This window comes from Aotus nancymaae, unplaced genomic scaffold (assembly GCF_030222135.1).
Source record: "Aotus nancymaae isolate 86718 unplaced genomic scaffold, 86718_ANA_hifiasm-v0.15.2.pri h1tg000015l_0, whole genome shotgun sequence".
NCBI classification, from domain to species: domain Eukaryota; kingdom Metazoa; phylum Chordata; class Mammalia; order Primates; family Aotidae; genus Aotus; species Aotus nancymaae.
In genome coordinates, this window is record NW_026988426.1 from 8,633,661 (window position 1) to 8,661,199 (window position 27,539).

The window sequence follows — 27,539 nt, forward strand, 5'->3', positions numbered from 1 at the left end:
TAGTTATAGATCTAACATTCACATATGAATATAGATTTATAGCCAATGGAAACACTTTATTAAAGAGATAAGATGAATTTGGAAATTTATACTTTACTTCAGTCTCTAAGTATTATGGTATCTATTGCGATGACAGCTTGAACACAATTCTTGTTCTTCCCTTACCACCCTCGTTCTGCCAGTCCCCAAAATGAAAGCTACTGATAAAGATTTAAATCTTAAGGTTGAATTGTCTGGCTCCTGTCAGTTAAAAACGAGACCGTGGCATAGTTTTAACATCGTCCTTTGACATTAGCATCTTTTTAGTGTCAAGATGAAGAAAGAGGCTTGTTTAGTCATAAGTGAATTTCTCCCTGTGTCATGAGCTCTTTCCATCCCCGACTTGCTCTCCTTTTTCCCCCAGCCTTCCCCATGCCCACCAGTCCTGAACAAAGCCTGTATCCACTGTTGTATTTAAGCAAGTTTCTTATCCTAACCACAGCCTAGGGATTTCAAAAGAAAGCATCCATTATTAAAAAAAAAAAAAAAGATTGTGCCAGATTTTCTACAAGGTTTATTCCATACTGCCTTAAAGTATGAACACAGCCCAGCTCTGCAGAAAGTGATTAATTTCTTGAAAACACTAAGGTCACACTAATTGACATGACCTGTGTAATTAAGCAATCTCTGTTTACACAGCAGAAGCCCAGCCGCTGTGAAGCTGAGTTTGCTTGACAGAATGTCTTTCCATGTCAAGAGATCAACAACCTTTCTTATGTCCTCCTCAGTCACCTACACAGGCCCCTGATTGCTGTTCAGAGAAGGCACGCTCCGGCGTTGCCATATGAAGATCAGGCTGGCCGGCAAGCATACAAAGTGAGACAGAAGAAAGCAGCGGCAGTGACCACTGGACAGACCCTGCTTAGTAGGCAAGAGAGTGTGTCTTCAGGCAGATGTGCCAGGACTCAGGTTTTCGATATCACTGGGAAAAGCCATATTGACATGTAAGGAAGAGACCAGAGTTTTTTTGTGCCAGAAAGACATTCTTTCACTCTCCCTCAGAAGCAACAGAAACATAAAAATATTTGAAACCAGGCTTCCAATTAGTGTGCTATGAGAAAAATGCGGAAAAGTATATGTCTTGTTCATAAGCAATCTTCAATCAATATCACTGTGACACGCACCTCTGTAGCCAGGACAGCTACAGCAAAGATTATTCTCTCTGTCTTGGTTCAGTCATAAGACTTGGGAAATTTAGAATTTCTTAGCAGACCACTCTGAGATGTCTGGGGGCTGCTTTATTCATACCCCATCTAAATGAGAGTCTCTCTTCCCTTTAGAGAACTGACCAAATCCTTTACAGGTTAAGTGAAGCTCAGGTTGACTGCTAAATAATAGCTTGTTTCTCTAAAGTCCCTGCAAGTAAAAATTGATCAACACTGTAGTTGTACACTGGAAAAATGTTCATGTTCCCCCACTTCCACACAGCTCTAACCTCTGCATGATGAACTTTGCTTATGTGTCAATGCTCTTCGTGCAGATGGCACCTTTAGGCTCTATGAGGGCAAACATCTCTTTTGAAGACCCCTCTCAGGCTTTCCTGGGATTCCAGTACATATTTGTGGGGAGTCATTACGGCTCTCAGCTGTTATGAGATCTCCTTATGGCCTCACTAAATATCTGCTGACAGACTATGGACAATTTCTTTGTTGCTTCAAAATATCAGAAGATATCTGAATCAGACTGCTTGGGTTATACCGCTGCCTTACCATTTAGCAGATGTGTGACTTTGGGTAAATTGCTTTACTGTTCTAAATCTGTTTCCTCATTTTAAAAATGAGAATAATCCATATTTCCGTATTCTTAACAAGGGTATTATGGAGAAAAACATGTTAACTCACGTCAAATACTTTGCACAAAGCCTCTCACTAAAGAAGCACCAAATAAATGTTAGCTTTATCATCATAATTGCTACCAATATCCATAGAAGCCATAAAGGTAAACACATGGACACATGCATTTAAACACGCGAACATGGAACACGCTGAATATAGACACAGTTATCTTCCCAGCACTTAATGCAGTTAGGAATGAACCAAGACAGGGAACTTAAGAAGCTTGGGCTGGAGGCAAAACAAACAAACAAAAAAACACCTGAGGATGACAGTGGGTTCAGTTTGAAGCTGACTGAGTTGAAGTTCCTGAAAATATCCAGCAGACATCTGGACAGTTAGATCTAAACCTGGGTGTCAGGTCTCAGGGATTCTGACACCAGAGTCCTCAATGCATAAATAGCGGTTAAGATGCTGTGAGTGGAGAAGATACTGAAGACAGCCTATAAAATGGGAAAAGATCTGGACCTCAGAAGGAGACTTGGAGAACACCAACATTTATAGAAACACAGACAAACAGCATCCCTTGTAGGGAGTTCAGAATGAGTGACTACTGTCATGTAATTCAAGAAAAAAAAATGAAACATGGATTCAAAAAGTGTGTAATGGCTGCCAGCATGAAATAATACAGAGGGAGGTAGGAGTAAATAGTCATGGAAGAGAAAAGACTGTAGAAGAAAAAATAAAAGGTTGGGTAAGAGAGAGCTGAGGTTTTGCTTTAACTCTCGAGGCAATTCATCCATCCTCTAATTACACAAATATCCATGTGCTTGCATGCATGAAACCCAATGTTGATTGTGTAAAAATAATAATTAAAGAAACGTATTAATGTACAGGGATACAAAATAAAATGTGTCAGTGTTCCTTCTGCCGTGGGTTCCTCCATCCTTTTCTAGGCAGCAAAGAGTGGGTGATGCGAACAAAGCAGGTTAAACCTGAGATCCGATAGGAATTCGTCATTGTTAATAAAGAGAGACACGGCTCATCTTTAACTTAAAAACTGACTCTTTGGTGGCCAAGGTAGCTGCCCCTATTGATCTATTTTATGACCCATTTGAAAATCACAGGCAAGAGCATTGTCAGGGTGCAGATAAACCATATTTATTTGAAAGACAGTATGGACTTTGTGCTGGGCAGCTCTCACGCTTAATTAAAGTGTGCACTTTTTGGGACAGTGGCGCTGTCACCAGTAAGAGTCTGTCAGAGGTTATCAGATGTAGGACTAAATCAGTGGTTCTCAGTCAGGGGCCATTCTGCCTCTCCCCGCTCCACCAGAAGACATTTGACAATATCTGCAGACATTTTCGGTTGCCATGATTGGGAGGTAGATGGTCTCTACTAGCATCTAGAAGGCAGAGGCCAGTGGCACTGCTAAACATCCTACAATGCATGGGAGCAGCCCCCATGATTTCCCCAAAGGAGAATTATCCAGTCTAAAATGTTAACTGTACCCAGGTTGAGAAACTCTAGACTGAAATAATGATCCATCTTCAGTTTACCACATGGATTTTCTCCAAAGGCTTGCGTTTGTATTTTATCACTTACAAATTAACTATTCATGTAAAATATTGTTGTCTTTCATATGTAGTGAAATAAGCAGAATCATCATTTTTACTCCATTTTACAGTTGAGGACACTGAAGCTCCAAAGCATTATAAGGCTTTGCAGATATCTATGTTGTGCCTATTCATCTCAGTACCCCTTCTGCTAAACAAAGAATAACTATTTTGTTTGCAAATAGAAGCTTTGTAGATACTCTCAAAAGTAATAGACTAAATTGGTTTCTCATCTTGTATAAGAGCTATATTCCTATAATTCAAGCTTTTCAGACATTTCACTAGTAGGTTCCACAAAGAAAAGAAAGCCCCTGGAAGTTCTACATGAATGCTCTTTTAGGTTCCAATATCATCAAAGTCCATCCCAAACTCCGCTGCCCTCAGAAGTACAGTAGAGTTAATTCTGGTATACATAAGGCATTAAGCTTGTTTATTAGACATACATTGTTTCATGCCTGGCTATGCTTTGTTCCTAACCCAAGCTTTGGTCAAATTAAATATAAGGCTCATGTCAAGACCAGAGCAAGCTACAAAACAGTTTATTCCAAAATCCAGCCTCATGTTGCAAGACCGTAAGCAACACACACTTAGTAGCACCACATGTGTGGTTTTGCCAGCTTAATTGCAAAGCTGACTCAAACATAACACAAAAAATCCTCTGTGGGGATGAGAGCACCAAGTTTACCAGTTCGGAATCAGAAGATGACCAGAGGAAACATTTTCTAAGAAACTACACCCCTCCCCATTACTGTGTGTCAAGACAAAAGGTGGTGAGGCCAAGATGATTTTGGAGAAATGCCTCAGAATCTCAGGAGAGATGTCTTTTTTCCTACTGCATTTGTTCTTTAATGAGACTAATAAGTCTCACCTCCTTAAAAGAAATCATCTTGGAGACTAAGAAATATTGACATCCCCAATCAATGCTCAAGATCATCTCTTTCCCTTTTCCCATCAGGGAACGAAGGTGCAGCTAACATTTTTCAGGATCCTCTCAGAGATCATACATTTCAATCTACACTTAAAGCTGACTAAATATACTTAAGTGCATACTTTAAACACCATGCTGTTTCCCTGATGGACCACATGAACATACATAAATGGATCATTACTCTGACAGGGAAACTTACGTGGACCGTGCAAATAACTTAGCCATGCTATTAGGTGGAGAGCTGCACAAGGGTCTAAAGCTTTGCGACTCAAAGTGTGGGCCATGGCTGTGGGATCATACTGCAGCTTGTTAGGAATGCAGAATTCTATTCCCACCCCAGACCTCTATTAACATTTTAATAAGATCCTCAGGAGATTTGCAGACTTTTAAGTTAGAGAAGTACCGTGTCTAGACTCAACAACCTTTCCTAAAATCCAAGTATCATTTTGTGTCTTAAAAGTAAATGCATTTTTTTGTGAGTCCTCTTCCTTTAGTAAATGTATAATTAAGGACATTTCTGAAACAGAACTGTTATCCATCTCATTTTAGAGATGTTATGCTTCTTAACAGGCAGGTACCACTAGCAATTTCCAAGATTGTAAGAGGTGAGCAGAGAGAAAGAAAGGAAGAAAAAGACATAATTGTGAAGCAGAGCAGTTATACTAGTCCAGTTGTCCTCTTTACTCTCTCTCTCTCTTTTATTTATTTTTTTTTTTTGGTGGGGGTGGATAGGGTCTTACTCTGTCACCCAGGCTGGAGTGCAGTGGCATGATCTCAGCTGCAACCTCCACCTCCAGGGTTCAAGTGATCCTCCCACCACAGCTTCCTGAGTAGCTGGGACAATAAACTCATTCAACGCACTCAGCTAATTTTTGTATTTTTCTGTAGGGTTGGAGTTTCACCATACTGGCCAGGCTGGTCTCCAAGTCTTAACCTCAAATGATCTGCCTGCCTTGGCCTCTCAAATTGCTGGGATTACAGGTGTGAGCTACCATGCTCTTGCTCTTTTCTACATGTAAAATTTTAGGCAAATAATTCATTTCTTTCTTTCTTACTATTTATTTATTTATTTTTTTTTTGAGACAGAGTCTCACTCTCTCACCCAAGCTGGAGTGCAGTGGTGCAATAGCTCACTGCAACCTCCACTTCCCGGGTTCAAGAGATTCCCCTGCCTCAGCCTCCCAAGTAGCTAGGACTACATGTGCCCACCACCACATCCAACTAATTTTTGTATTTTTAGTAAAGATGAGGTTTCACCATGTTGGCCAGGCTGGTCTCGAACTCCTGACCTCAGGTGATCCACCTGCCTCGGCCTCCCAAAGTGCTGGGATTACAGGCATGAGCCACCACACCCAGCCAGAAGTCATCATTTCTATGTACTTTACTTAATCTGTGGGGGTTTAGGCATGTGAGTCCATTCAGGAAGCCAAAACTAGACTCGAAGAACACCATTGTCTCAACTAGTGAGCACAGGTGGTACAGTTCCCACTCTTGTTTAATCTAAACAACTCCTAGATTGCAGATACCTGGGGAACCAAGGGCCTCAGCTGCTCTTCACCTCTGGAGAAACAACTACATATCTTCTACCTAAGATTTTTTTAATTCCCTCCTGATATTCATGTCATTATTGAGATTCAAGAAAGACAAGACAGACCCACCTGGAATCTCCGCATGTCACGTGGGTTTCCCGCATTCTTTAGGCAATTTTGGTTACATTTGAGGAAAAATTTCAAGAAGAACCTGTGAAGAAACGAATCATCATGGTTAACATTTCACTTTCTGACATAGGAGGGAAAAAAGAGGTAATTCGCCCCTGGGTTGTGCATTCGATTCTCTTTACATGTTTTCCGAACTATTCAGCATGGTGTTAGAGCCAGTATTTCATCTGTGGCCTTAGCCTTTATTTTGTATCCACACTGGACCTTCCTTATGACAGGAACACTCTTGGCACTGCCAACAGATCTCACAGAAGAATTAAGCCCCAAGGAAGTATATTCACTTATACAGAGGGAAAGCTTTCATCATAATTTAAGATCGGTTCCAATTGGATATAATTGTCTGAGAATTACTCATGGTCCCCAACAACAACATGTAATTTAAGCCCTACAAACTCACAGATGATGAACTGGCAAATACACGCTGGATGAATACAAGGATTTGGTAAACACTTTTTAGCCTCTCAAGTAAAATGTTTTAATTAGTAGTACTTATGAGAAATAAGTAGAATTCACAAAGTGACTAAACTTCTTTGACTTCTCAAATGCCTCCTGAATGTTTTTCTCAAACTGTCTGCTGCAGACACGAGTTAGCTGTTGACTGAATAAAGATGTTCCTGCCTCATTGGCACCTTGGTTTCTGAATTGGTTCTATAGTGAGATTCATGGGTTTTACTTGCTAAGGTGACCGAAGGTCCCAATTTGCCAAGAAAAATCCCAGTTTATACCAGCTGTACTGGTATGTATTAATAGTAACTACTTTAACTCTCAAAAACGTCCTGGTATGGGTGATAAATTATATGGTCACCCTATAACTTTCTGAGTTATTTCTTATGTAACCATCACAGTTGTTAAAGTCTATCATGGAAAAGCAGCAGCTATTAAAAGTGCCGTATTCTGGCATTCACGTCAGCCACCTGTAATTAAACCCCTCTACCTGCCCAGGTTTGGGAAAAGAAGTATTTCCAAAGATACCTAAGTTCTACAATCGCTTTTACTATTAGGCCTAGATGTGACGTGTTTGTGGATTTCAGACCCAAATATTTCCTAAAAATATCAAAATGCATTAAAATGCTGGTCTATTGAATTCTTGTCATAATTCTCTTTTCTTTCCCTTTCTTCCACTTTAAGACCACACTGGAGTAAAATCCCCACCTCAACACAGATAGATTATGAAGAACTATCACCCCATGATGCCTCAGTCTGAATTTGGCTCTGACTGCAATGTCTGTCAATCATGTAACACCGGGGTCCTCTATAACAAGGGCACTGAACGAAAATATACAGAGTTCAGCCAATTTTTGAATATGAAAATGAGAGAAGTCCCAGATGACTCCCTTTCATCCTTGGTCTCTTAGAATCTGCCAAGATGGGAGTATGATGTGGGAATCATTCTTTAGAGAGAAACAGTGGTTTTTTTCAACCAGAAGAGTAACATTTAAAAATGCAAACATCTTCCTGAAATGACATTTTATCGCCACACAATATTTGACTGCCCATCAATGAAAGCAGACCTCTGAATAATCATTTGCTCCTACTTCCAGATTCTCTCCACAGAAGCCAAAGTTGATCAACCTTTCATCCAAGACAAATGGCTTATGGAACACTGCTGAAGCCCAGCTGTGTGAAACAAAATCCCCCGGTACCAAGAGCCACGCTGTCATTGCACAGGCAAATCAACCAGTCACTGACTCCTGCCCACTTTCAATATGATCGATTTGTTAAAGAAAGGGGGATTAAGGCAGTGGCCCAAATCCTAAGTGCCTTTCCACTGTCTCACTCATCTGACCTCTCAGAAGGCAAGTGCTGAGTAGCCCTGCTGATCACACATGGCTTTCAGAAACTAATACAGTGGAGCCGATAGTTGTGATCCTCCTATCTTACTGGGGTTCAATCCTATATCCAAAGATACTGAAGACAGGAAAACTGGCTGTGCTTTCAAGAATAGCTAGTTAGAATGGCATATTTCAAAGCTACTTTGAGCCCCAGGAGAGGGCTGATTATCACTAAACTGGCTAGAGTGGATGTGGTATGGTGAAAAGCCACAGCCATCAGAAACACCCAGAATGAGATTCATATCCTGACCACCAGGTATACCTGTGTGACTTTGGATAAGGAGCTGAACGTCTCTGCACCACACTTTCCTTATCTACAAACTGGGTATAGTGACAGGCCTTACCGTATGGGGAAAATGTGAAAATTGAGATAAGACTTAGTGACAGATACATGGTAGGCATCCTGATGGTGGCAGTCATCATAAGAATGGCTTCTGTGTATTGGATGCTTACCTTGTACTCAGTGCAATACTAAGAACAAATCCGTTTTCTCATATAATCCTCTCAAGCAACCTCTGCTATGAATCCCATTTTATAGATAAGGAAACTGAGATTCAGAGAAGCAAAATAACTTGCCCAAAGGCTAGGAAATGTGAATCTAGAATTCAAATTCAGACATGTAGCTCCAGAGACTGTATACTCTTCTCTTAGCCAACATGCTATGATCGTTTTAGAAATGATAGAAGCAGTACAATAATAATGTTAATACTAACTGTACCTCTGATAGCAATTGTACTAATAAGAGGAAATAAGGGTACCAAGTAAATAAGAGTAATGATTAACATCATGATTTCCACAACAGCAACGTGAACATTATGGAGGTAGACACCATTGCCATTCTCCCTCCAGTGGGCCCCCCTGCTTGCTTCCCCAGGGTTGGTAATATCAGCCGCCTGTGTGTGTTTAAGCCATTTGAGCCCAGACCCGACAGCCAGATTCAGGTTGTGCTAGAAGGAGCTGTCAGCACACCCTCTGGCATCTTCAAGTCAGACAACTGCTAGCCACCGTGAGGGGGTCCATCTGGTGCCAAAATGAATTTTGAAAGACAGGCAAACAGGACACCAGCTCTGCCAGGGAGAAACAGAATCAAGGGAGCAGGGGATCTTCTGCCTCAAAGATGAGCTGGGGCAGGGCGCCTGTCAGCAGTCCATCGTTAGCACAAAAGCTATGCCGGGCACACACCAGATCCCCGTTACCCTAAGCTGGCCTGTCACTTGACATGCTGGCAGAGTCCCCTGCCCGCCCCCTCAACAGTGGATCACTTGCTGAAATTGAAGGCTTGACCATCTGTCGTGGGGAAGACACGGCCGTCAACTGGTGCCTGAGGCCTCACACAAGTCCTTATGTGGCAAAGACGCTCTGAAGAGCCAATTCTTTTGGGGAAAGCCAGCCCTACCCCAGGGGGAGCCTCAGAAATTCTTTCTACGTTTTCCCCTAAGTAAAAGCCAAGTGCCTGACCCTTTCGGATCACACTTCCTTAAAGGAACCGAGAGGAGTCAGAAGGAGGAGTTAAAAATATCCCCACTGAGAGACAGCCTGGCACACAAATTTGGGGGATGACTTATCAGGCTAAGTTTATAAGGCCTTTGTAACCCGGAGGACATGTGCACATCTGCTGGCCTACGGAGAAGATCTCAGATTCCGAGGGGGCTTTTAACAAAGTGGAGGTTACTGTAACTCAAAACCTCACTTTTGTCTAATGAATTGCTGCATTTTGTGAGGCGGGTGTGTTTGATAAAGTGTTGTCAGGAGAAAAAGTGTGGCAGCCTTACCCCAACTGTGGGAAACTGACCCACAGCAGGACAAAGCCCCTATTGACCCTGTAGAGTTCCAAGGAGTTCCATAAACTCCAGGAAACAGCCTGACCAGGATCAAACTCCTTTTTAACTCAAGTCTTTTTTTTTTTTTGAGGGGGGAGGGAAGGAGGTAACGAGAAACTCGACATCTTTCTGTTAACTTTCAGAACGAATAATATCATCTTGTGTTCATGCAACGCACTAATTATTCAGACCACTTATATTCCTAATATCTCACTGAATCCTCATGAGATTCCTATAAATTAGGCACACCAGGAATTATCAAAGTCATTTGAAAGGCAAGAAAACAAAGACAACAAAATTAAGGGATTTATCTACAGTCAACAACCAATCTCCTAAACTGGCCAAAAGGACTAGTCATGATATGTGTTTTCCATGAACTCTAGGATTTTATAAATGATCTTAACCATCACTTAGTCTAAACTCCTCATTTTGCATATGAGAAAAATGAGATATCAGAAGATGTAACAATATTCATACAGTTAATAATTAATATCAGAGCTGAAACTATAAGCCACATGTCCTGATGTCTAGTTATATAATTTTCCCAACATAATATGAGCTTCTCAAGCCAATGCTATAAGGGCTGAACACCTGCACTTTTAAACTGTTTAGTCTACTACCTCCAATGGGAAAGTGACATCCTATTAAAAGCTGCATTTGAAATCATCAGTCAGGCCAATGTAGGACATTAGCCCATCATGGAACTAACTGAACCCAATAAAAACATTTGTAGAACAAAACTGCTTATTCAAAGACATACCTGTATCACCTTTTACAAACCAGTAGATATTAGCATTTGGCTTGAGTAGCTTCCACAGTAGTACTGTGCTGGTAGTAGCTGACCAGCACAGTACTTAAGATCAAAAGGTAACTCTGGACTCCCCCAAAAGGAAAATTAGTTTAATTAGTCAGCAAGATCGGACTCATCTACATGAGGATGTAAAATTTTTAAAAAGTCACCTCTGCATACATAGTGCCCAGCATAAGACCTGGAACCCAGTAGGTTTTCAGTAAATACTTGCTCAACTAAATGTAGTCTAGGGCCTCCAAGGGATAGAATTGAGAGTGTTTTTACAATAGACAGCAGTAGAGTATACTGGACAAGAGCTTGCATTGCAGCTAAGACAAGCCTGGGTAAATTTCAACAATTCCCTGAACCTCAATGGCCTCATTAAAACATGAGAATAATAGTACTTCTCTCCTAGGATCACTGTGCAGCTTTTGTCATCATCCTAGCTTTACTCCTTAATTAATTGGGTGACTTTCAACAAATTATTTAACCTCTCTGTGCCTCAATTTTCTCATCCGTAAGATGGGGAAAACACAGAACCTACTTTAATGAGTTAATGAGAATTAAATGAGTTAACATACGTAGCGTATTGAAGTAATACGTGCCATGGAGGAAGCGATAACTCTTTTTATCATCATTTATCCCTGGCAACTGCTCACTGCCTAGCACTCAGAGATGTTGAGATTTTCAGATACAAAAAGTACTTTTCTCTCTTTAAATGTTAAGGTCAAGAAAAGAAGCAAAGACCTATGTACCCAATGAGAACTATTGGTTTCATTGAATGACCTACAAGAAGAAAAAAAAAAGAAGAAACCACCACCAAGGAAAGATAACAATGACTGCAGCAGCTTTCCCAAAGGCTAAGACACATAAAGGAAAGGCCTAGTGCCTTAAATCGTGGAGGACTCCAGCTAGTCAGAACTGAAGGGCACACACAGTAAAACTGCCCACTAGGCAACAGCTTGTACATCATTAATTATCATGCAAAGCATTTCAATCGATCTGGGCTGAGCAGGTTGAGTTTTTACCTTCCCCAACCCAAATTCTGAAAAATCACGTTTGGATTTTTGCAGCTGCTCTCATAATGTCCAGACTGGACAGGAAAAGCATCCAGGCACACCTAAACCGAGACATAAAAGCCCCATTTGCAATCTCAAGGCTCCTTGAAAGTTCCTCTGACTTATGTCTGCAGATGGTTATGTGGCAGATGATCCTTCCCAAAGATATTCAGGACACGGAGACTTGCTCTGGCCCGATGCAGGAAACAGCTGTGTGGAAACAACTGTGGGGTCCCTTCTGTGTGAAGTTCAAGCTGCTCCCACCCCACACACAGCGGATGGTGGAGAGGGAAATGGCTCATGATTAAAAGGACCTCTTTGGAAAAGTCATTTCCACAGACTGCATCATTACCTTTGCTTTGAAAAAGAAATGCACAAGCTCTTGCCTCCACGACCAGGCCTACTGCCCAGAAATAACCAAGGAAATCTTTCTAAGAGTGTAAGGATTCTCTCCCAAAATAAAAATATTGAACCAAAAAGCACCTATCCCTACCCAGCCCACCTGAGCTGCCAGGGCCTTTCTTTGAAATGCCATCACTACCTCATGGTAGCCTTTGAAGACACAGAGCTCCGTGAAGAGGTAAACAAAAGTCTCACAGCCATGAAAAATGGATCTCTCTTGCAACAGGGCAGGCCAAAACAGTGAGAAAGAGCAAACTCTATTTTCAATGTCAAAGAAAACGTTTTGGTTCCCAGCACACAGAAGTGCTGTAGAGTACAGTTCATCCATGTGAAAATCTGATACCCACAAGGCGGCCAAAATCCCAGAATGCCACAAGGGCAGGCTGAGGAGGCTGAACCCATGTAAGGGTAAAGGTCTCTCACTGCTGGGCCGACTTCCTCTCCTTTTCTGATATTAACATGCATTCCTGAGAGAGAACCTCTTTGACTTAAGCACCGATAGTTCTGTTTGAGAGGTGGGGTGGGCAGAAGGGGAGGAATAAGATCCTGAAGGGAATTCTGCACAGACGAAGCAAATTGTCTCCTCCCTCCCGCAGTGAAGAGTGGAGCAGTACCGAGTTGTGGCACTATCTTGGGGATCCCAGGGGGAGAGCATGTGGCTGCCCCTATTCTCGGCCACTGACTTCAAGAAGTTTACCTTTTCCACTGGCCAAGGTCCTTCAGCTCTTGGACACTTCTGGAAAGTGTTCTCAGCCTGAAGGGATGAGCATGATCAACTTGAAAAGCATTCATTACCTCAGAGCTCAGAGTATGCCCTTGAGGGAAGGGCATTATTAGTATCAAGAATTTAAAAAAAAAAAAAAAATGGTGTTGGGATAGCACAGCAGCCAACTAAAGAGTTTAAAAACAGTTTTAAGGAAAAGGACCCACTCCACATAGGTATCCTCATATTAGAAGGCAAATCTGAAAGGCAGGAAAAAGGCTTGAGACCGTGAATAGGCAGAGGACCGGACAACTAACCAGTGGCCAATGGGGAAAGAAAAAACTGCAATTTCTTAGAAATGACACAGAAAAGGGAGGTTGGAGCAAGGGTGCTCTAGCTGAGCACTGACTTCTGCCTACCTGGCCCAACTTACTCCCCCATCAAGGTCTGACTGGAAATTTAAGAGGGAAAGAATTCTAAGTTCCTGTGTGGTAGAGAAGATGTTTATCCTCAGGGATGCTCTTTTACAAGATTTCTCAAATGCCAAGTGTTTCTTGCCAAAACTTATTAAGGTACAAACTTTGGCCCTGGGCGGACCTTTGAAGTCATCCTAATGATTTGATATGTAGCAGGAATGAGGCAGATAACAAAACCAAGCACCTGTCTGTCCTTGGAACTGGGGACAGACTGAGGACACATTTGTTTTAAACTGTTTCCATCATAAGGAACTTAATTTCTGCTGGGAATCATGGCCACAGAGTTCCTGCAGACAGGTTTTGAGTAGAGGCATCAGGTCTTGGACATCTGGGTTACTGGTTCAAATCTTTCCCCAGGCTGAAAAGGATGCACAGGCAGGTGGCCACTTTGCTTCAGTAACGGCCACCACCCCACAAAGCCAAGCATAAAACATGAGGCAGGAGGAGCCTCAGCTCCTCAACTTAGCAGTTACTATTGCAAACACAAGCACGATACCAGGTGTATGGCCCTGTCCTGAGTGCTTTGTATGTATTAATTTATTTTCTTTGCACGACAGTCCTATGAGATTCTACTTCTTTTCTCATTTTACAGATAATGCTACCGAGAGGTAAGGTAGTTTGCCCAAGGTTTCCCATCTAGTAATTAGTGGAGCCGCGATCTGAACATAGGCAGTTCAGCTCCAAAGCCCACATCCATTAGACTATATTCTTTATATGTTATATGTACTATATCATGGGAGTGTGGCTCATTGACCATATCTGGCTATATTCTTATCATCATCATCACCAGATTCATTCAAAATTACAACTGCAGACAGCATAAACATTTCACTAGAAATGCCAGTACTTTCACTAGATTACAGTTAATTATAAATTTTAATATTTTTGATTTTGCTCATGACCACTCTCACCCTCTTTGTGATCCCTCAAACGCATTTTAATCATAATGAAAGACCAGTGGGTGTTCTGGTAACAGAATCCACCCAAATATGGAGAACAGTGGTCAAAGCAAAGCCAATGTAATCTGGGTCTCTTGGGAGGAGTCCATGAACATCACCTTAAGGATTAGTTATGATTTTTACCAGTCACTACCTTTGAATGTCTTTCATGCAGACAGAAAGCCAGGGGTTGTATATGAAAAGCTTTTGATATCTCCTTGTTCGATACACATGTGTTTAACATTTTAAAGCAGATTCATTTAGAATCTGATGTTAGAATTTCACTTTTCCCTTCTAAGGACTCAGAGAGTTTCGATATTAACTTCCCCTGTGGATGTGACAGGTGTCAGAGAAATCAACAAGTTCAAGTCCACAGTAACTGAGGCATATAGTTCTGCCTGGACGCTCAACTTATGATTCTTTTCAAGACTTCACAAAGTATAAATGTTCGTTGTCACACATTCATTCACTTACTCAACCAACAGATCTTTCCAGAGAGTCCAATATGTACTGATTCTTCTCAGTACCAATTCTACTAAGAACATGACTTTGGTTCAAGTTTTTCTCCAAAAGAAAAATAAAAAAGAAGGAAACTTCTTACATTCAAATTCCCAGAAAAACTTTTGACTGCTAGGATGATAGAATATTCGAGTAATTGCCAAGGAACTTTGAATACCTTTAAAATATGAATTTGTTGTGGGTGTTCTGGCAGGGGCCGGATCAGTGAACCTTTCCAAGTCCCTAATAATGGCAATAATGTACTCTCCTCCTCTTCACCTTTAAGCATTCTTCACTTTAGTCACACCGAGCTACATCCTGTGCCCTGAACATGAAATTTCCTTCCTGCCTTCACCATAGGCTGCCTCCCTGGATCTGAAATGCCTCCCTCACTCCCACATCAACTCAGCATCCCATCATCCCACTTATCCCTCCAGGTGCAGTATAAATGAACTGAGCCCGTGAAACCTTCCCAGATACCCGGAGCTGGAATTAATCCTCCCGCCTACACTGTTACAGCACTGGTCACACTTGGTTTTCACTGCCAATCCTGCAGTTGCTTGTGTCATGGTCTGCCCCTCCGTGACGCCACGGACTCCTGGTAATGCCCTTCCATTCCCAACAGCTCCTTGCACAGCTGTACATGCAAAACACTGAATACACAGCTGACTTAAAACTAGTTGCAAATATTAATGGCAGTTAGCTTTGAATTATAGTGCAAAGATGATTTCTTTCTTCTATTTTCTTCTATATCTTCTGAATTTTCTATGAATAGGCACTACTTTAATGAAATAACAAACAACTGCATTGTAAAACTTGAAGTGAGTATCATTCAGCACAGAACCTAAGGATGTTGGCCCCATTCTACAAGGAATGAATTAGGAACTAAAGATTACGACGGCTTTCTCCAAGTGTCTATGCTCTGATATTTACATTTAACTCAAATGTGAACAGTTAAGAGCTATCCATCTCATACTCTGTAAAATGTAGGTCATTTATTAGTTTCATATTGCATAATTCATAAACAAGCATCAACTGGGAAGTCTCCACACCATTGGTGTCCTTAAATTCCTACTTCATATTTTAAAGTTTGATGTTGAGAAAGTTTTATCTCTAAGTTAAACCTACCATTGTTTTTGCAACATTCAAGTGTAACCCAAAGAATTAAAGGCCATGTAACTAAAGTCTGTTTGGTTCTTTCTCCAAAATTCTACCGACCATTCTGTTGACTTTTGTTGAAACTCTTAGTTAAAACTTAATGATTTATTATTTCTTCATTCAGCATACTTCCTTAGGCTATCCATTTATTCATTCAGTCTGTTCTTCATTCAATAAGTAATTACTAAGCACCTACTCTGGACCAAACAGAAGACATACAACAGACAACCCAGTCCCTTCCCTTGTGAAGGTTCACTGAAGTACAGGTCTCAGGCTGTCTTAATCAGAATTACCTAAGAAACTTGCCCTGGCAAAGAGAAAGTAGGAATGGTATGCAAATTTCTGTATATGGGCTTTCCTGTGGGATGAGTCTACCTGGACCAGAGGGGTATTTGAAGAATTGTGATGCATGCTAAACTTGAGAATTGATAGCTAGTTGATTCTTAAAATCAACAATAATACCAATACTATGTGATAAGTGAAATGATGGAGCTATGTACCAGAAATAGTAAACTGCCTGGGCAACTCATTGTGTATCATTGAAATTCAGCATAAAAACTTAAGTCAAAACAATGCTGAGTAGAAATAAAAATAAAATTCCCCCACCCATCCTCTTTTATCCCAGCACAAGCTGCAGGGAAAGAAAAAGGTTCCTGGCCAGGCATGGTGGCTCATGCCCATAATCCCAGCACTTTGGGAGGCCGAGGCAGGTGGATCACCTGAGGCCAGGAGTTTGAGACCAGCCTGGCCAACATGATGAAACTCTGTCTCTAATAAAAATACAAAAATTAGCTGAACGTGATGGTACACACCTGAAATCTCAGCTACTCTGGAGGCTGAGACAGGAGAATTACTTGAACCCAGGAAGTAGAGGTTGCAGTGAATGGAGACTGGGTGACACAGCGAGACTCTGTCAAGAAAGCAAAGGGAAGGGAAAGGAGAAGGGAAAGAGCAAAAGGAGAAGAAAGGGGTTCCTGCTTGCCAGGAAAAGCTGACATTCGGAAACTGTGCTTCAGGGAAAAGAAATAACTAGAAAAACTCACTTTTCTACCAAAAAAAAAAAAGTATATATAGAAGAAAGGGATTAGCTGAAAAAGCTGTTCCCCAAGAAAATAAAAAGCACAGAATCTTGCTAAGGATGTAAAGTATTTTGAAACTATTTTAAATCATCATTTCCCTTTTAATATTCTCACCGCATTTGTTCACTTTTCCCAGCACACCCTCCCTTATCCCAATCTCGACATCTTCATATGTTGCCTGCCATCCCCTGGCCTCACACATCACTGGGGATAATGAATTTAATTTGAGCAATGGATTTCATTGAAAAAAAATCTCTGCATCCCAATACGCCACACAAACTGAGCTCAGATAAAAACAAGTGACTCCTTAATTTGGATTTAAAGCTCAGGACCAGTCTACAAATAAAAACGACCAGTAAGCATCATCCCCCAGAGCACTGACAGTAATCTCCTGTGCTCCAAATTATTCCAGTCTATATTATGGACGATCCAATAAGCCTGTGTGTTCTAGTCCGTAAAAATATAAGAAGAAATTTATCATTTTGAAATCATGATGCAAAATAGAGTCTGACACCTTTTTAAGCACTATTTCTCATGGTATCATAAGGATGCTGATGGAAAATGAAACTAAAGCAGTATCAGAGACGAACAATGACAGCATTTAGAGTTTCTGAGGGTGCTCTGCAGCTCACAGGTCACTCACTTGCCCTCCCCACATGTCACTTTGGAACAGCTTCAGTTTAAACCTGAAACACTGGAAATATAATTCTGAAAAAAAAAAAGTTTTCATCGTATCAGAAAATTGGTTGATCATTTACTAAAACAAAGAATGCTGGAATGGCATTAAGAATATCTAATCCAGATATTCTTAACCTACAGTCAGGGGGTGGTCTACATGGCGTCCATGATCACCCCAACATTGTATGAAGTTTTGTTTACTTGCTTCCCAGTGGAATGGGTCCAGAGGCTTTAGAAGGAGTCTAAGTAGACTGTCAGAATCCTTTTTCTTCTGTTTGATAAGTCTGCTATTCTCTTTTTAGAGAACATCTTCACCCTCACTCAAGTCTTTACATTTCAGCAGCATAAACTCATTCCACACTTGGACCAAAGGGACACTTGTGATCTAGTCCTGGCCGGTCAGAGCATCATAACCCCCAACTCTACAACTGCTTCAGAGACTGGCATGTGACCCAAGTCAAGCCCACCAGGTCCTGTCTGAGCTAGTCTCAGGACTTTGGTTTGGGTGGCTTAAAAAGAAATAGAAAAATTTCCACTTACTAGAGTTGAACCCAAAAAGATGTGCAGCTGAGGTTGCTGGAAAATTCAATACATGTGAGATGAATCTATAATGGAATAGAATCCATTCATATTCTACCTAATAGAGATCACTGGAAAAGTGAGCAGGTGGGGAGGAGAGAAAGTAGGAAGAGATTACATCATACAATGCCCTCCAAGAAAGGTAAGAAGTGGAGGAGACATGCTGGGAGGGTGGCAAGAGACAAGACAGTCTCAAAAACTTAAGAGAGAATATTCGATAGAGTGCTGGTGACTTTTAGGCTCTACAACTTCAATATTCCCAAGTGTGTGTGCACACCCGCACACACACTCACATACAGATACATTTATATATATTTTTTTATTTCTCACGCAGAATTGCTATTAACTTTCAAAATGATAGAAGCTTTTTTTGTTGCTGATAATTGTTTATTGATATGGGGATATTTTATAACGAAATTACTTTGAAGAAAAGAGAATGAAAAAGTATGTAAATTATGGTGTCATTTTTTTCTTTTTTCTTTTTTTATTGTACTTTTTGTACTTTAGGTTCTGGCATCCATGTGCAGATCATGCAGGATTGTTGCATAGGTACACACATGGCAATGCAGTTTGCTGCCTCCATCCCCCTATCACCTACATCTGGCATTTCTTCCCATGTTATCCCTCCCTGACCTCCCCACTTACCTGTTGTCCCTCCCTTGGCCCCCCTAACAGACCCCAGTGTGTGATGCTCCCCTCCCTGTGTCCATGTGTTCTCATTGTTCAACACCCGCCTATGAGTGAGAACATGCAGTGTTTGATTTTCTGTTCTTGTGTCAGTTTGCTGAGAATGATGGTTTCCAGATTCGTCCATGTCCCTACAAAGGACACGAACTCATCATTTCTTATGGCTGCATAGTATTCCATGGTGTATATGTGCCACATTTTCCTTGTCCAGTCTATCATCAATGGGCATTTGGGTTGGTTCCAGGTCTTTGAAATTCGAAGTCTCAAACTCAGACCCTACAGAGCCCAGGAAGGTCAGACAATGAGTGAATTAGGCTGCATGTGAAACCACAGACAGTACTGGGAATTGGGAATTATCAGAACTCAAGAGTCAATGTCTTGTCTAGAGGCAGAGCTTGACTCTTCTCCAGCCAACTGACTCCACAGGGCAATATGGGCACAGTGTTGTCAGATCTGCCTATTTGAAGAGAAACTGGAAATACATATGGTTAAGTGTGAAATTTGCCAATCTTCCAAACAACAGAAGGGCCAGACAAAACAAATCTGGAAGAGGAACGCAGTTTGCATCTTCTGCCCTAAACTGTAATAACCGAAGTGGCAGCAAGCCATTTGTCTGCAAGACTAGGGCAGGGACACTTTGTGCCCATTTTAAGATAAAAACAATAACAAAACAAGGACCCCTGCGGCTCCACTAAATGGGACTCCTCTCACTGAAAAACAAATGTAGCTCTTGCTTTTGAAGAAATGGCATGTTTCCTTTTGTTTGTTTTGTTATTAAAAATCCTGTCACCTGAAATTCAGATGTAGTCAGGCTTGATTTTCTCCCAGACCTTTGGCAGCTGACGGGTTGGGTGAAGGGAGAAGTTGGGAAAAGCATCTGGTCCCAGAAGCAAAAGTGAAGGCAGTGCATATTTACCAGCGTGAGGCTGTCCACAGACAGTGAATAGAGACACAGGGAAAACCTCCAATACCCACCTGTTCACAGCTGGATTTCCCAGGGCACTTAATTTAATCAGAAGCAGTAAGTTTTAGCAGCATTTTACAACCAATTAACCATGCAGGAAACAAAACAACTGACTCGGTGCCTTCCTCCCTTCTTCTAAAGAGTCTGTGGCCTCAAAAGTCAGCAATTCTCTGTATGAAAGAAGATGCCGTCAAACCCAACACAAACAAGTTTTATCCCTTCCTATATGTAATAGGAGGACACCTGAACCTGGCCAGGCCTTGTTGGCATGGGAATCGCTTTCATTTTCACATGAAGAGCGCCCATTTTGGTTAGCATGTGCCAGGCACTGAGCATTTACACAATCATTCCAATGAATCCTTACCACTACCCCTTTGTTAGGGCCTACTAGATTTCCGTCTACAGATGAAGGTACTGAGGTGAGAGGAACTGGTAACAGAGCCCAAGGTCACATACAAATGAAAGAACCAGGATCTGGACCCAGAGTACATTGTTCATCACAGAGAGCAAAATCTTAGCATAGAACTCACTGATTTCCCCTGCACCGAGTTGAAAGTAAAACCACGTGGTAAGAGCTAGCTTCTGGCATTAATGGGGATAAACTTCCTTGTATAAAAAACAGGTATTTGAACTTACTCTAACTTCTATAGGTAATAATTTTCCACTAAATCAATCATGATTTTTAAAAACAGGCTATACCTTTTAAACTGTGCTTCACTTTAAAAAATCATTTCTAACTTTTCACTAATTGATCCTCACAAAAAATCTTGAAGTATGTGACAGGGAGTGGATAAAGTCACTTCCATGTGATGGATTAGTCCACCGAAGCTCCAAGAAGTCAGGTGGCATGGCCAAGGTCACCCAGCTGATTAGTGGCCTCTGGTTCCCATTCGTGAACACCCCAGCCATGGGGGCTACTTTTCACATCCACAGACATGCTAAGCTCTTCCCCACCCTGGGTCCTGGAGGGATCCAGCCCTAGTTCTCTTCCATCCTTCAGGTCTCCCTGAGATGTCATCTCCCCAGGAAAATCTTCTGGCATCCTACCTCAGCGATCCCCCTCTCACTCCCCATCACTGTCATACCCAGATCCTATTATAGTGCTTGGTATCTGGCAGTCAAATATTTGCAAAGTGAATGAGTAAGTAAGTAAATGAATGCCTGATGAATTCTCAACTTTCTGAATTGTCTAACTCAACACAGTGACTAAGCAACAGGACTTTCTCCCTAGCACCTCTGGTCATCTGTAGAGTAACACATGCAGACAAATCCTGCCCCAGCAATACTGAAGGACCCACCTGCTGAAATAAGACCATGGTGGGACACCCCCTGCCCTGCTCCAAACACACACAGATTCCTCAGTGTCTTTCTCAGTTGACTCAAGGCTAGATTCTTAAGTATGACAGGAAGAGCCACACGACATGGAAGATATAAATAAAAATGGTCATAAACCAATAGTTGATTAAAACAAAGTAGAGAGTCTTCAAAGTTAAGAAGAGAAGAAGCTACAGGCAGGTATAGCAGGCTATAACAGGGGTCCCTAGTTCTCTGAGTTTTCATCCCTCTCTCTGGGGTTCTTCTGCTGATGGCTACCAGATGTCAGAGAGACCTCTGAGAGAAACCTGATGCAATCCCCTACCCCAATTTAAGCTAAGAGGTGTGGTGAGAGAGCATTGGGTCTGCTTGAACCCAGCGTGTGTTCCCTCTCAAGCAGTCTACTTCCAAAACCATTCCTTGAATCCTGAGAGTGTTTTGAGTGTTATTTTTGATACGGGAGGCTCTTCTCTTACAAATATAATGATGTTGATAAATTGTTCTTAAAGTGAAGAGCCTGGGAAAATATGGGATTTTATGCATTTTTCCTTCAACTATGGAATCAAGTTTGCATGCACACTCTGGTGTGGTGATTCTTAGCCAACATGACTCAGAATACCAATTTCCTTCTGATGATGGTGATTCTTTTAGAGGGAAAGCTTGCTCCAAAGCAGCCTAACTGAATACTTTATCAAGTGCTAGGCTTTCAAAAACTAATAATGAGGTAAGCATAGCTCATGTTTATACTACATTTAGTACATCATTTTAGTCCTCACAGCAGCCCTACACTCCCCCATCCACTCACCCTGCCTCTATTCCTGTCCCAGGGCTCCAGGTGAGAAAGCAGCCAAACCACAGGGAGATAAGTAACTGGCGTGTCAACAGGTAGCTCACGGCAGGTAAAGAAAAGATTTGAATGCAGGGTCTCACTAGACAGCTTGTGCTCAGAAGAACTGCAACTGGGCTCTCTAAGAACCTGGGTTCCCTTTGCCACTGTAGGGTACAGCAATATGCCTGCACTGGCAGCTACTGTATTTCCCTCAGTCCTTAGATACTGTATGGTAAAATCTGGCAGTATTTAAACAATTAAAAATTAAAAAAGAAAAAAAATTTCTTCTGCCCTTGAAGCAATCACCCACTTCCTTCATGATCTGGAACAAAACTACCTTTGCCACCTTCTCTCTCCTACTCTCTGCCTCCGAGATTATGTTGATCTGAGGACCAACAGGGTTGGTTGGATCTAACCCTGTTGGATCCTCTGGACCCTTCTGCATTCCCTCAGCACCCCTTCTGCTTGGCCTACTCAGTAGTTTTGCACATGCCATGGCTCCCTCCTGGCAAACTTTCTCTTCACCTCTCCCATCCCTTCACACCTGAACAACACATCATCCCCTCCATCAAATAGCACATGCACTGGGGCACTGCCCTGGCTCTCCCCAAACTCTCTCCTCTGTGCTTCTGCTAGAATTATTATGTTGCAAAATATCAAGTTTTATACCTCTGTTGCCGCTAAAAACAAGTTCCTACCCATTCATTATGACATAAAGTTTTGTAGGATTGAAGTCCCAAAGACCAAATTTCACTCACATTCCGAGTATAATCTTTTTGGTGCTGTTAATCATTGGACTAGAATCCTGCACTGGGCTATTTATACTCTTTGAATTGCTCGCATTTCTTCCCTCAGGAACCAAACAACAAAAAAAAAGCAAGCATAAGTGCTTTCGTGCCTCAAATAAGACAATCCATTCGCCAAGAGTTTCATGATGGGGTTGGGTCGTGGTTTTCCATACTAAACATGGAGAGAGGGGAAAAAAATCCATTTAACTCTGATTTCTTGCTTTTTGCTGGAAAGCTTTATAAGTTGCTTCTTGTTCTCACCTAGTAGAAGGGTCACTGCCTCAGCTGGGATTGTGACAAGCCTCTCCAGAATTAGAGTACTTTATTATCACATTAGTACTGGAAAAAGTCACATAATTAACAGAATTTATCCTCATTTACTCTGTAAAAGCACTAATATTCAATCTCTCTGACTCTGTTTAATTACTTTCCTTAACACAACTTTTTTTTCCAAGTTGACCCTTCGTGGGCTCATCTGCAGAAATGCGTTAAAACTTTTTCTCCCTCTCCTGCATTTAAGTGACTAGACTGTATTCATTTGAATAAGCATAAAAGGTGCACCATAAGGTCTGTCATAGTTCACACAATGCCATTGAATTAGCAGCCGTGACGGTGTCATGCTTTTGCTGGAGATCCTCTGTTCAGAGTAAGTGATGACAGCCACCAGAATTACTGTTAATTGTAATATGACACTGGCATTTCACCGGCTGCATCTAGTGGTCAACTTGTACTAGTTCAGGTTCCTAAGAAATTCAGAAGCTGAGACACGGCAATTCTTCAAAGAGAACAGCCCGATCCGCCTGACACATGCTGCCTTCTCAGGTACTGCTTCTTCACACCTGCTTGCTCAAAAGAATGGGAAATACACGCACACACATACACACACACACACACTCACTCACTCTCACTCTCTCTCTCTTCAAAGTAAAACCACCTCTAGATAACAATGTCATCACTAGATAACAAATCTGGAAGGCACCAGCTTGCTCTGAAGACTGCATCCCCTTCCTTTTGGATAGCAAAGTGTAAAGTAACCAAGGCTTCAGGAACGAACATTTACTAGAGGCTGAATTTCTGCTCCCCTTTTTCTGAAACACATTTTTTAAATGTGCCTCTGTATTTCATATTGAGGCAGCCTGCTCCAGAAGACAGGGGCTCAGAGGAAAGGAAGAGTGGCTTGGCTTGAACAGATCTTTTGGTGTGGAAGTAGTTGGTTCACTTCTCAGGGAAGGTAAAGCCCTCCTGATGAGGTCAGGGGTGGGGCCGGGTGAGTGACAGTGAGACAGTGAATAAAAAAGATAACTGTCCTGGTTCCTTAGCCAGTGAGTTTCAGAAGTAAAGGATTCAGGCAGTCTGCTCCTGCCTGACATACATGAGTGTTCTAAAAGACTTTCACCACAATAAGTGCCACCCAACAACTTGTTTATCTACCAAATTAAAAATCAGCCCTTCTCCATTTCCCATACTAGAGACACATCTCAATGTTAATGTGAAGAAAGGGCCAGTAAGAGTTCTTTCTTATCTGTCCTCCATTTGAGTCAAGTGATAGCGTTTATGTTGGTCTTTAACACAAATTAGAATCATTTTGTGGACTTCATATATTATATGGCCCACATTCACTGGAAAATCAGAGGTCTCTCTGACCTCCGAGCGTTAGCTCATTCTTTTTTTTTTTTTTTTTTTTTTTTTTTGCCTGTAATGCCTTTCTCTTCCTTCCAAAGTCCCCATATCCTTCCAGGTCTGGTTAAGATTCTCCCTCTCCCAGTAAGACTTCCCAGATTTTCCCATTCAGAGTTGATATCACTTCTCCATACACCTGATATGTTCGAGGTCTGTGAGGGTCTCTTATAATACTTAGATCATTTTATACTTTGGGTATCTGTGCATGAATCTGATGGTTTCATTTGGCTGTGAACACCTAGAAGGGGTTAAGGGGGTTGAGACTTTACTGAACCTCACTGACCACACTTGGGCTATTCCTGGCTGAAACGAACTCTCTTGTTCCAAAGCTGCCCCTCACTTAACCTTTGGTCAAACACTTCATCATTTTGGCCCTGGAAATTGGCCACTTCCCATCCCACCTTCAAGCCTCTGTGCATACTGTTCCCCCTGTCTGGAATGCCATCTGCCTACTGCAAGGAAATTGAGCCCACTCCTCAAGCCAACTCCAAATCCACCTTGATTACATTGGCCAGAACAGCATTATCTAAATTCCCAAGGCTTTTGTTGAGATCACATTGGTCACTCAGTACCTTGTACTTGCCTATTTGCATTCACATTTCATATCTGAACAACCAGACTATAACCATCTATGTTTGGGGACATATTTGAGGGAACATATTTTGTACAATCCTGTTTCCTCCACAATGCTTAGTAGAATCTTGTTTGTACATCCCTGTTTGGTGAATAAATGAACATTAGTCTAATATTTCATTTTGGGATCTCCAGAGAAATAAGACAAGTATTGATGAATAAACTCCCACAGTACTGCCAATAAACTACTTCTGCACCTACTAATGATGCTATCAACATGATTACAACTATTCTTATTGTTAAAGTTACCATTATTTGAGTCCTTACTATGCGCAAGGTCATTTGCTAAGCACTTGACTAACATTATCTCATTGAATGCTCACAATAACCCTAAGATAGTAACTACTAAGGTAGACGCTATCAATAGTCCATCTGTCTGAGGTCACAAATCTAGTACATGAGGGACCCTGGATTCAAATCCGGGTATGACTAACGCCAATATCTGTCTTCTTATTCACGACACTATTTGTAGCCACCTGATCATGATTTGGAGGTATTCACAATGTGTGTGAAGAGCGCCTACTCACCCTGGCTTCTGACATAGGAATGCAGATCTGGGGTATAAAAGTGGCCCCGCTCAGAGTTTGGAGACAAGCCACCACTGTGTGGACAGGAGCCACCTCTCATGATTTCCACTGACCAAGGACTTGGCTGCCATCTTGGCATGGTCTTCTTCAGTGCCACCGAGCCCTTTTCACTTTTAGAAAGACAAGAAAACACTCTCACTGCCCGCCTTTCTGAGCCAATCTGGTCAGCCTGAATTTTAAGAGTTGTTGCTTAAGGTTTTGTAAGACAAACAAGTGACTTTTTTTTTTTTTTTTTTTTTTTTTTTTTTTGAGACGGAGTTTCGCTCGTTACCCAGGCTGGAGTGCAATGGCGCGATCTCGGCTAACCGCAACCTCCGCCTCCCGGATTCAGGCAATTCTCCTGCCTCAGCCTCCTAAGTAGCTGGGATTACAGGCACGCGCCACCATGCCCAGCTAATTTTTTGTATTTTTAGTAGAGACGGGGTTTCACCATGTTGACCGGGATGGTCTCGATCTCTTGACCTCGTGATCCACCCGCCTCGGCCTCCCAAAGTGCTAGGATTACAGGCTTGAGTCACCGCGCCCGGCCACAAGTGACATTTTTTGATGGCTCAGACTCTTTTGCTCCTTCTCCCTTTCAGTCTGAGCCCTCGACACACCCTGTGTCTCTGCTGCATGCATGTCTCAGGGCATAAATCCCTTTTGCCTCTGAACTCTGGCATCGCTATCGTGACATCCACCTCCAGCACCCTGCACAGGGGCCAGCATGGGCCTCTCACCGGCCTCTCACCATCAGCTGCTTCACCATGTCAGTATCACAGGGAGCAGGACACACATTCCAGAGCCGGGCAGATTAACCTCCAAGATGACACTCACTTTTAGCTTTAGCCTCCCTAAATCCTCAACAAAAACTTTAACAGCCAGAACTGATTTAGGACCGTAACTGTAAATCTCCTCTCTTCTCATGCACTCACTAAAGGGGTGATGAGTAAAATCAATTTGGACCTTTTCTGGTCACTTGTCCCCTGTGTCCCCTGGAGGATTCAAGGTGATGGCTAAGAACTTTCATTATCAAAAATTTCACTCAAAGGCAGGCTAAAAAAGAAGAAGAAGAAGAAAAAGAAACTGGAAGATGAAGAGAAATATTAATGTCTTCTATCAAATGAGGATTTGTGAAAATATTTGAAGCAAAATCACTCCTTTATAGAAATGAAGCCGACCTAGTGGAATGCTAAAAACAACAGTGACCGAATGTACACTCAATTTTTAGAGCCTTGCTGCCTTGCTGATCAGCAACAGAGCCCTGCCATGAGAACACATCTCCTTTTCACTCAAGTGAGGATCTGCAAGGGCATTTTCAAAAGTAAATAAATGTCCACAAAGAACAAAAAAAAGATCAGTAGAGAATTGAGTCTCTCAAGAACATCTCTGACAAAATAAACCCCATGTTTATGTACACTCCCTCCATCGGCCTGAGCCAGAAATGTCCCCTGCAACTTGAAACCGATGGCACAGGAGTTGAGAGAAATGTCCGGAATTAGCTTAGTCAAATGCTGCCTTCAATTAATACTCCTCTGGTGCTTAACAAGATCCCAGGTCTGAAGCAGTTTAGTTTGACTTTAGCAGTTCCCATTTATCAGGCCATCACGCATCACCTTGCCTTTTCTTTGGTTATGTGGTATCTTACATAGAGATACCTCCTTAAAATCCCAGGTGGCATATTTTGAAACAGTGTCTAGATATTTTTCTTATAAAGGTTGATTCATTGTTTAAAAAAAGCTTAAAATCCAAAATTCATAAATAAAAAGCACCTGTATCCCATTTTGTCCCAATCCCTTCAAATATATACGAATTTATTAACCATATACAGATTCTATATTCTTTTTTCATGTTATTTCATATCTTCAAAATGTGATTATGTTACTCTATAACATTTCCTCATATACAGTAGATATTCAAATGATCTCCTAATGTTGGATTACTTTCAGATTTTTGTTATGATAAATAATTCCTTGGTGAAGATCCTTGTATGT

The 27,539-nt window shown here is 41.7% G+C and overlaps 1 protein-coding gene across 10 annotated transcripts in view; it reads right to left on the bottom strand.

The window, feature by feature from the left end:
• The window catches only part of EBF1 (EBF transcription factor 1), a 410,966-nt gene that overhangs the window by 142,025 nt on the left and 241,402 nt on the right, over positions 1-27,539 (bottom strand). For all 10 annotated transcript variants that reach the window (XM_012461041.3, XM_012461037.3, XM_012461040.3 and 7 more), the window contains exon 7: positions 6,014-6,095. In XM_012461041.3, coding sequence (XP_012316464.1) covers positions 6,014-6,095 — 82 coding nt within the window. The remainder of the gene's footprint in view (positions 1-6,013; positions 6,096-27,539) is intronic.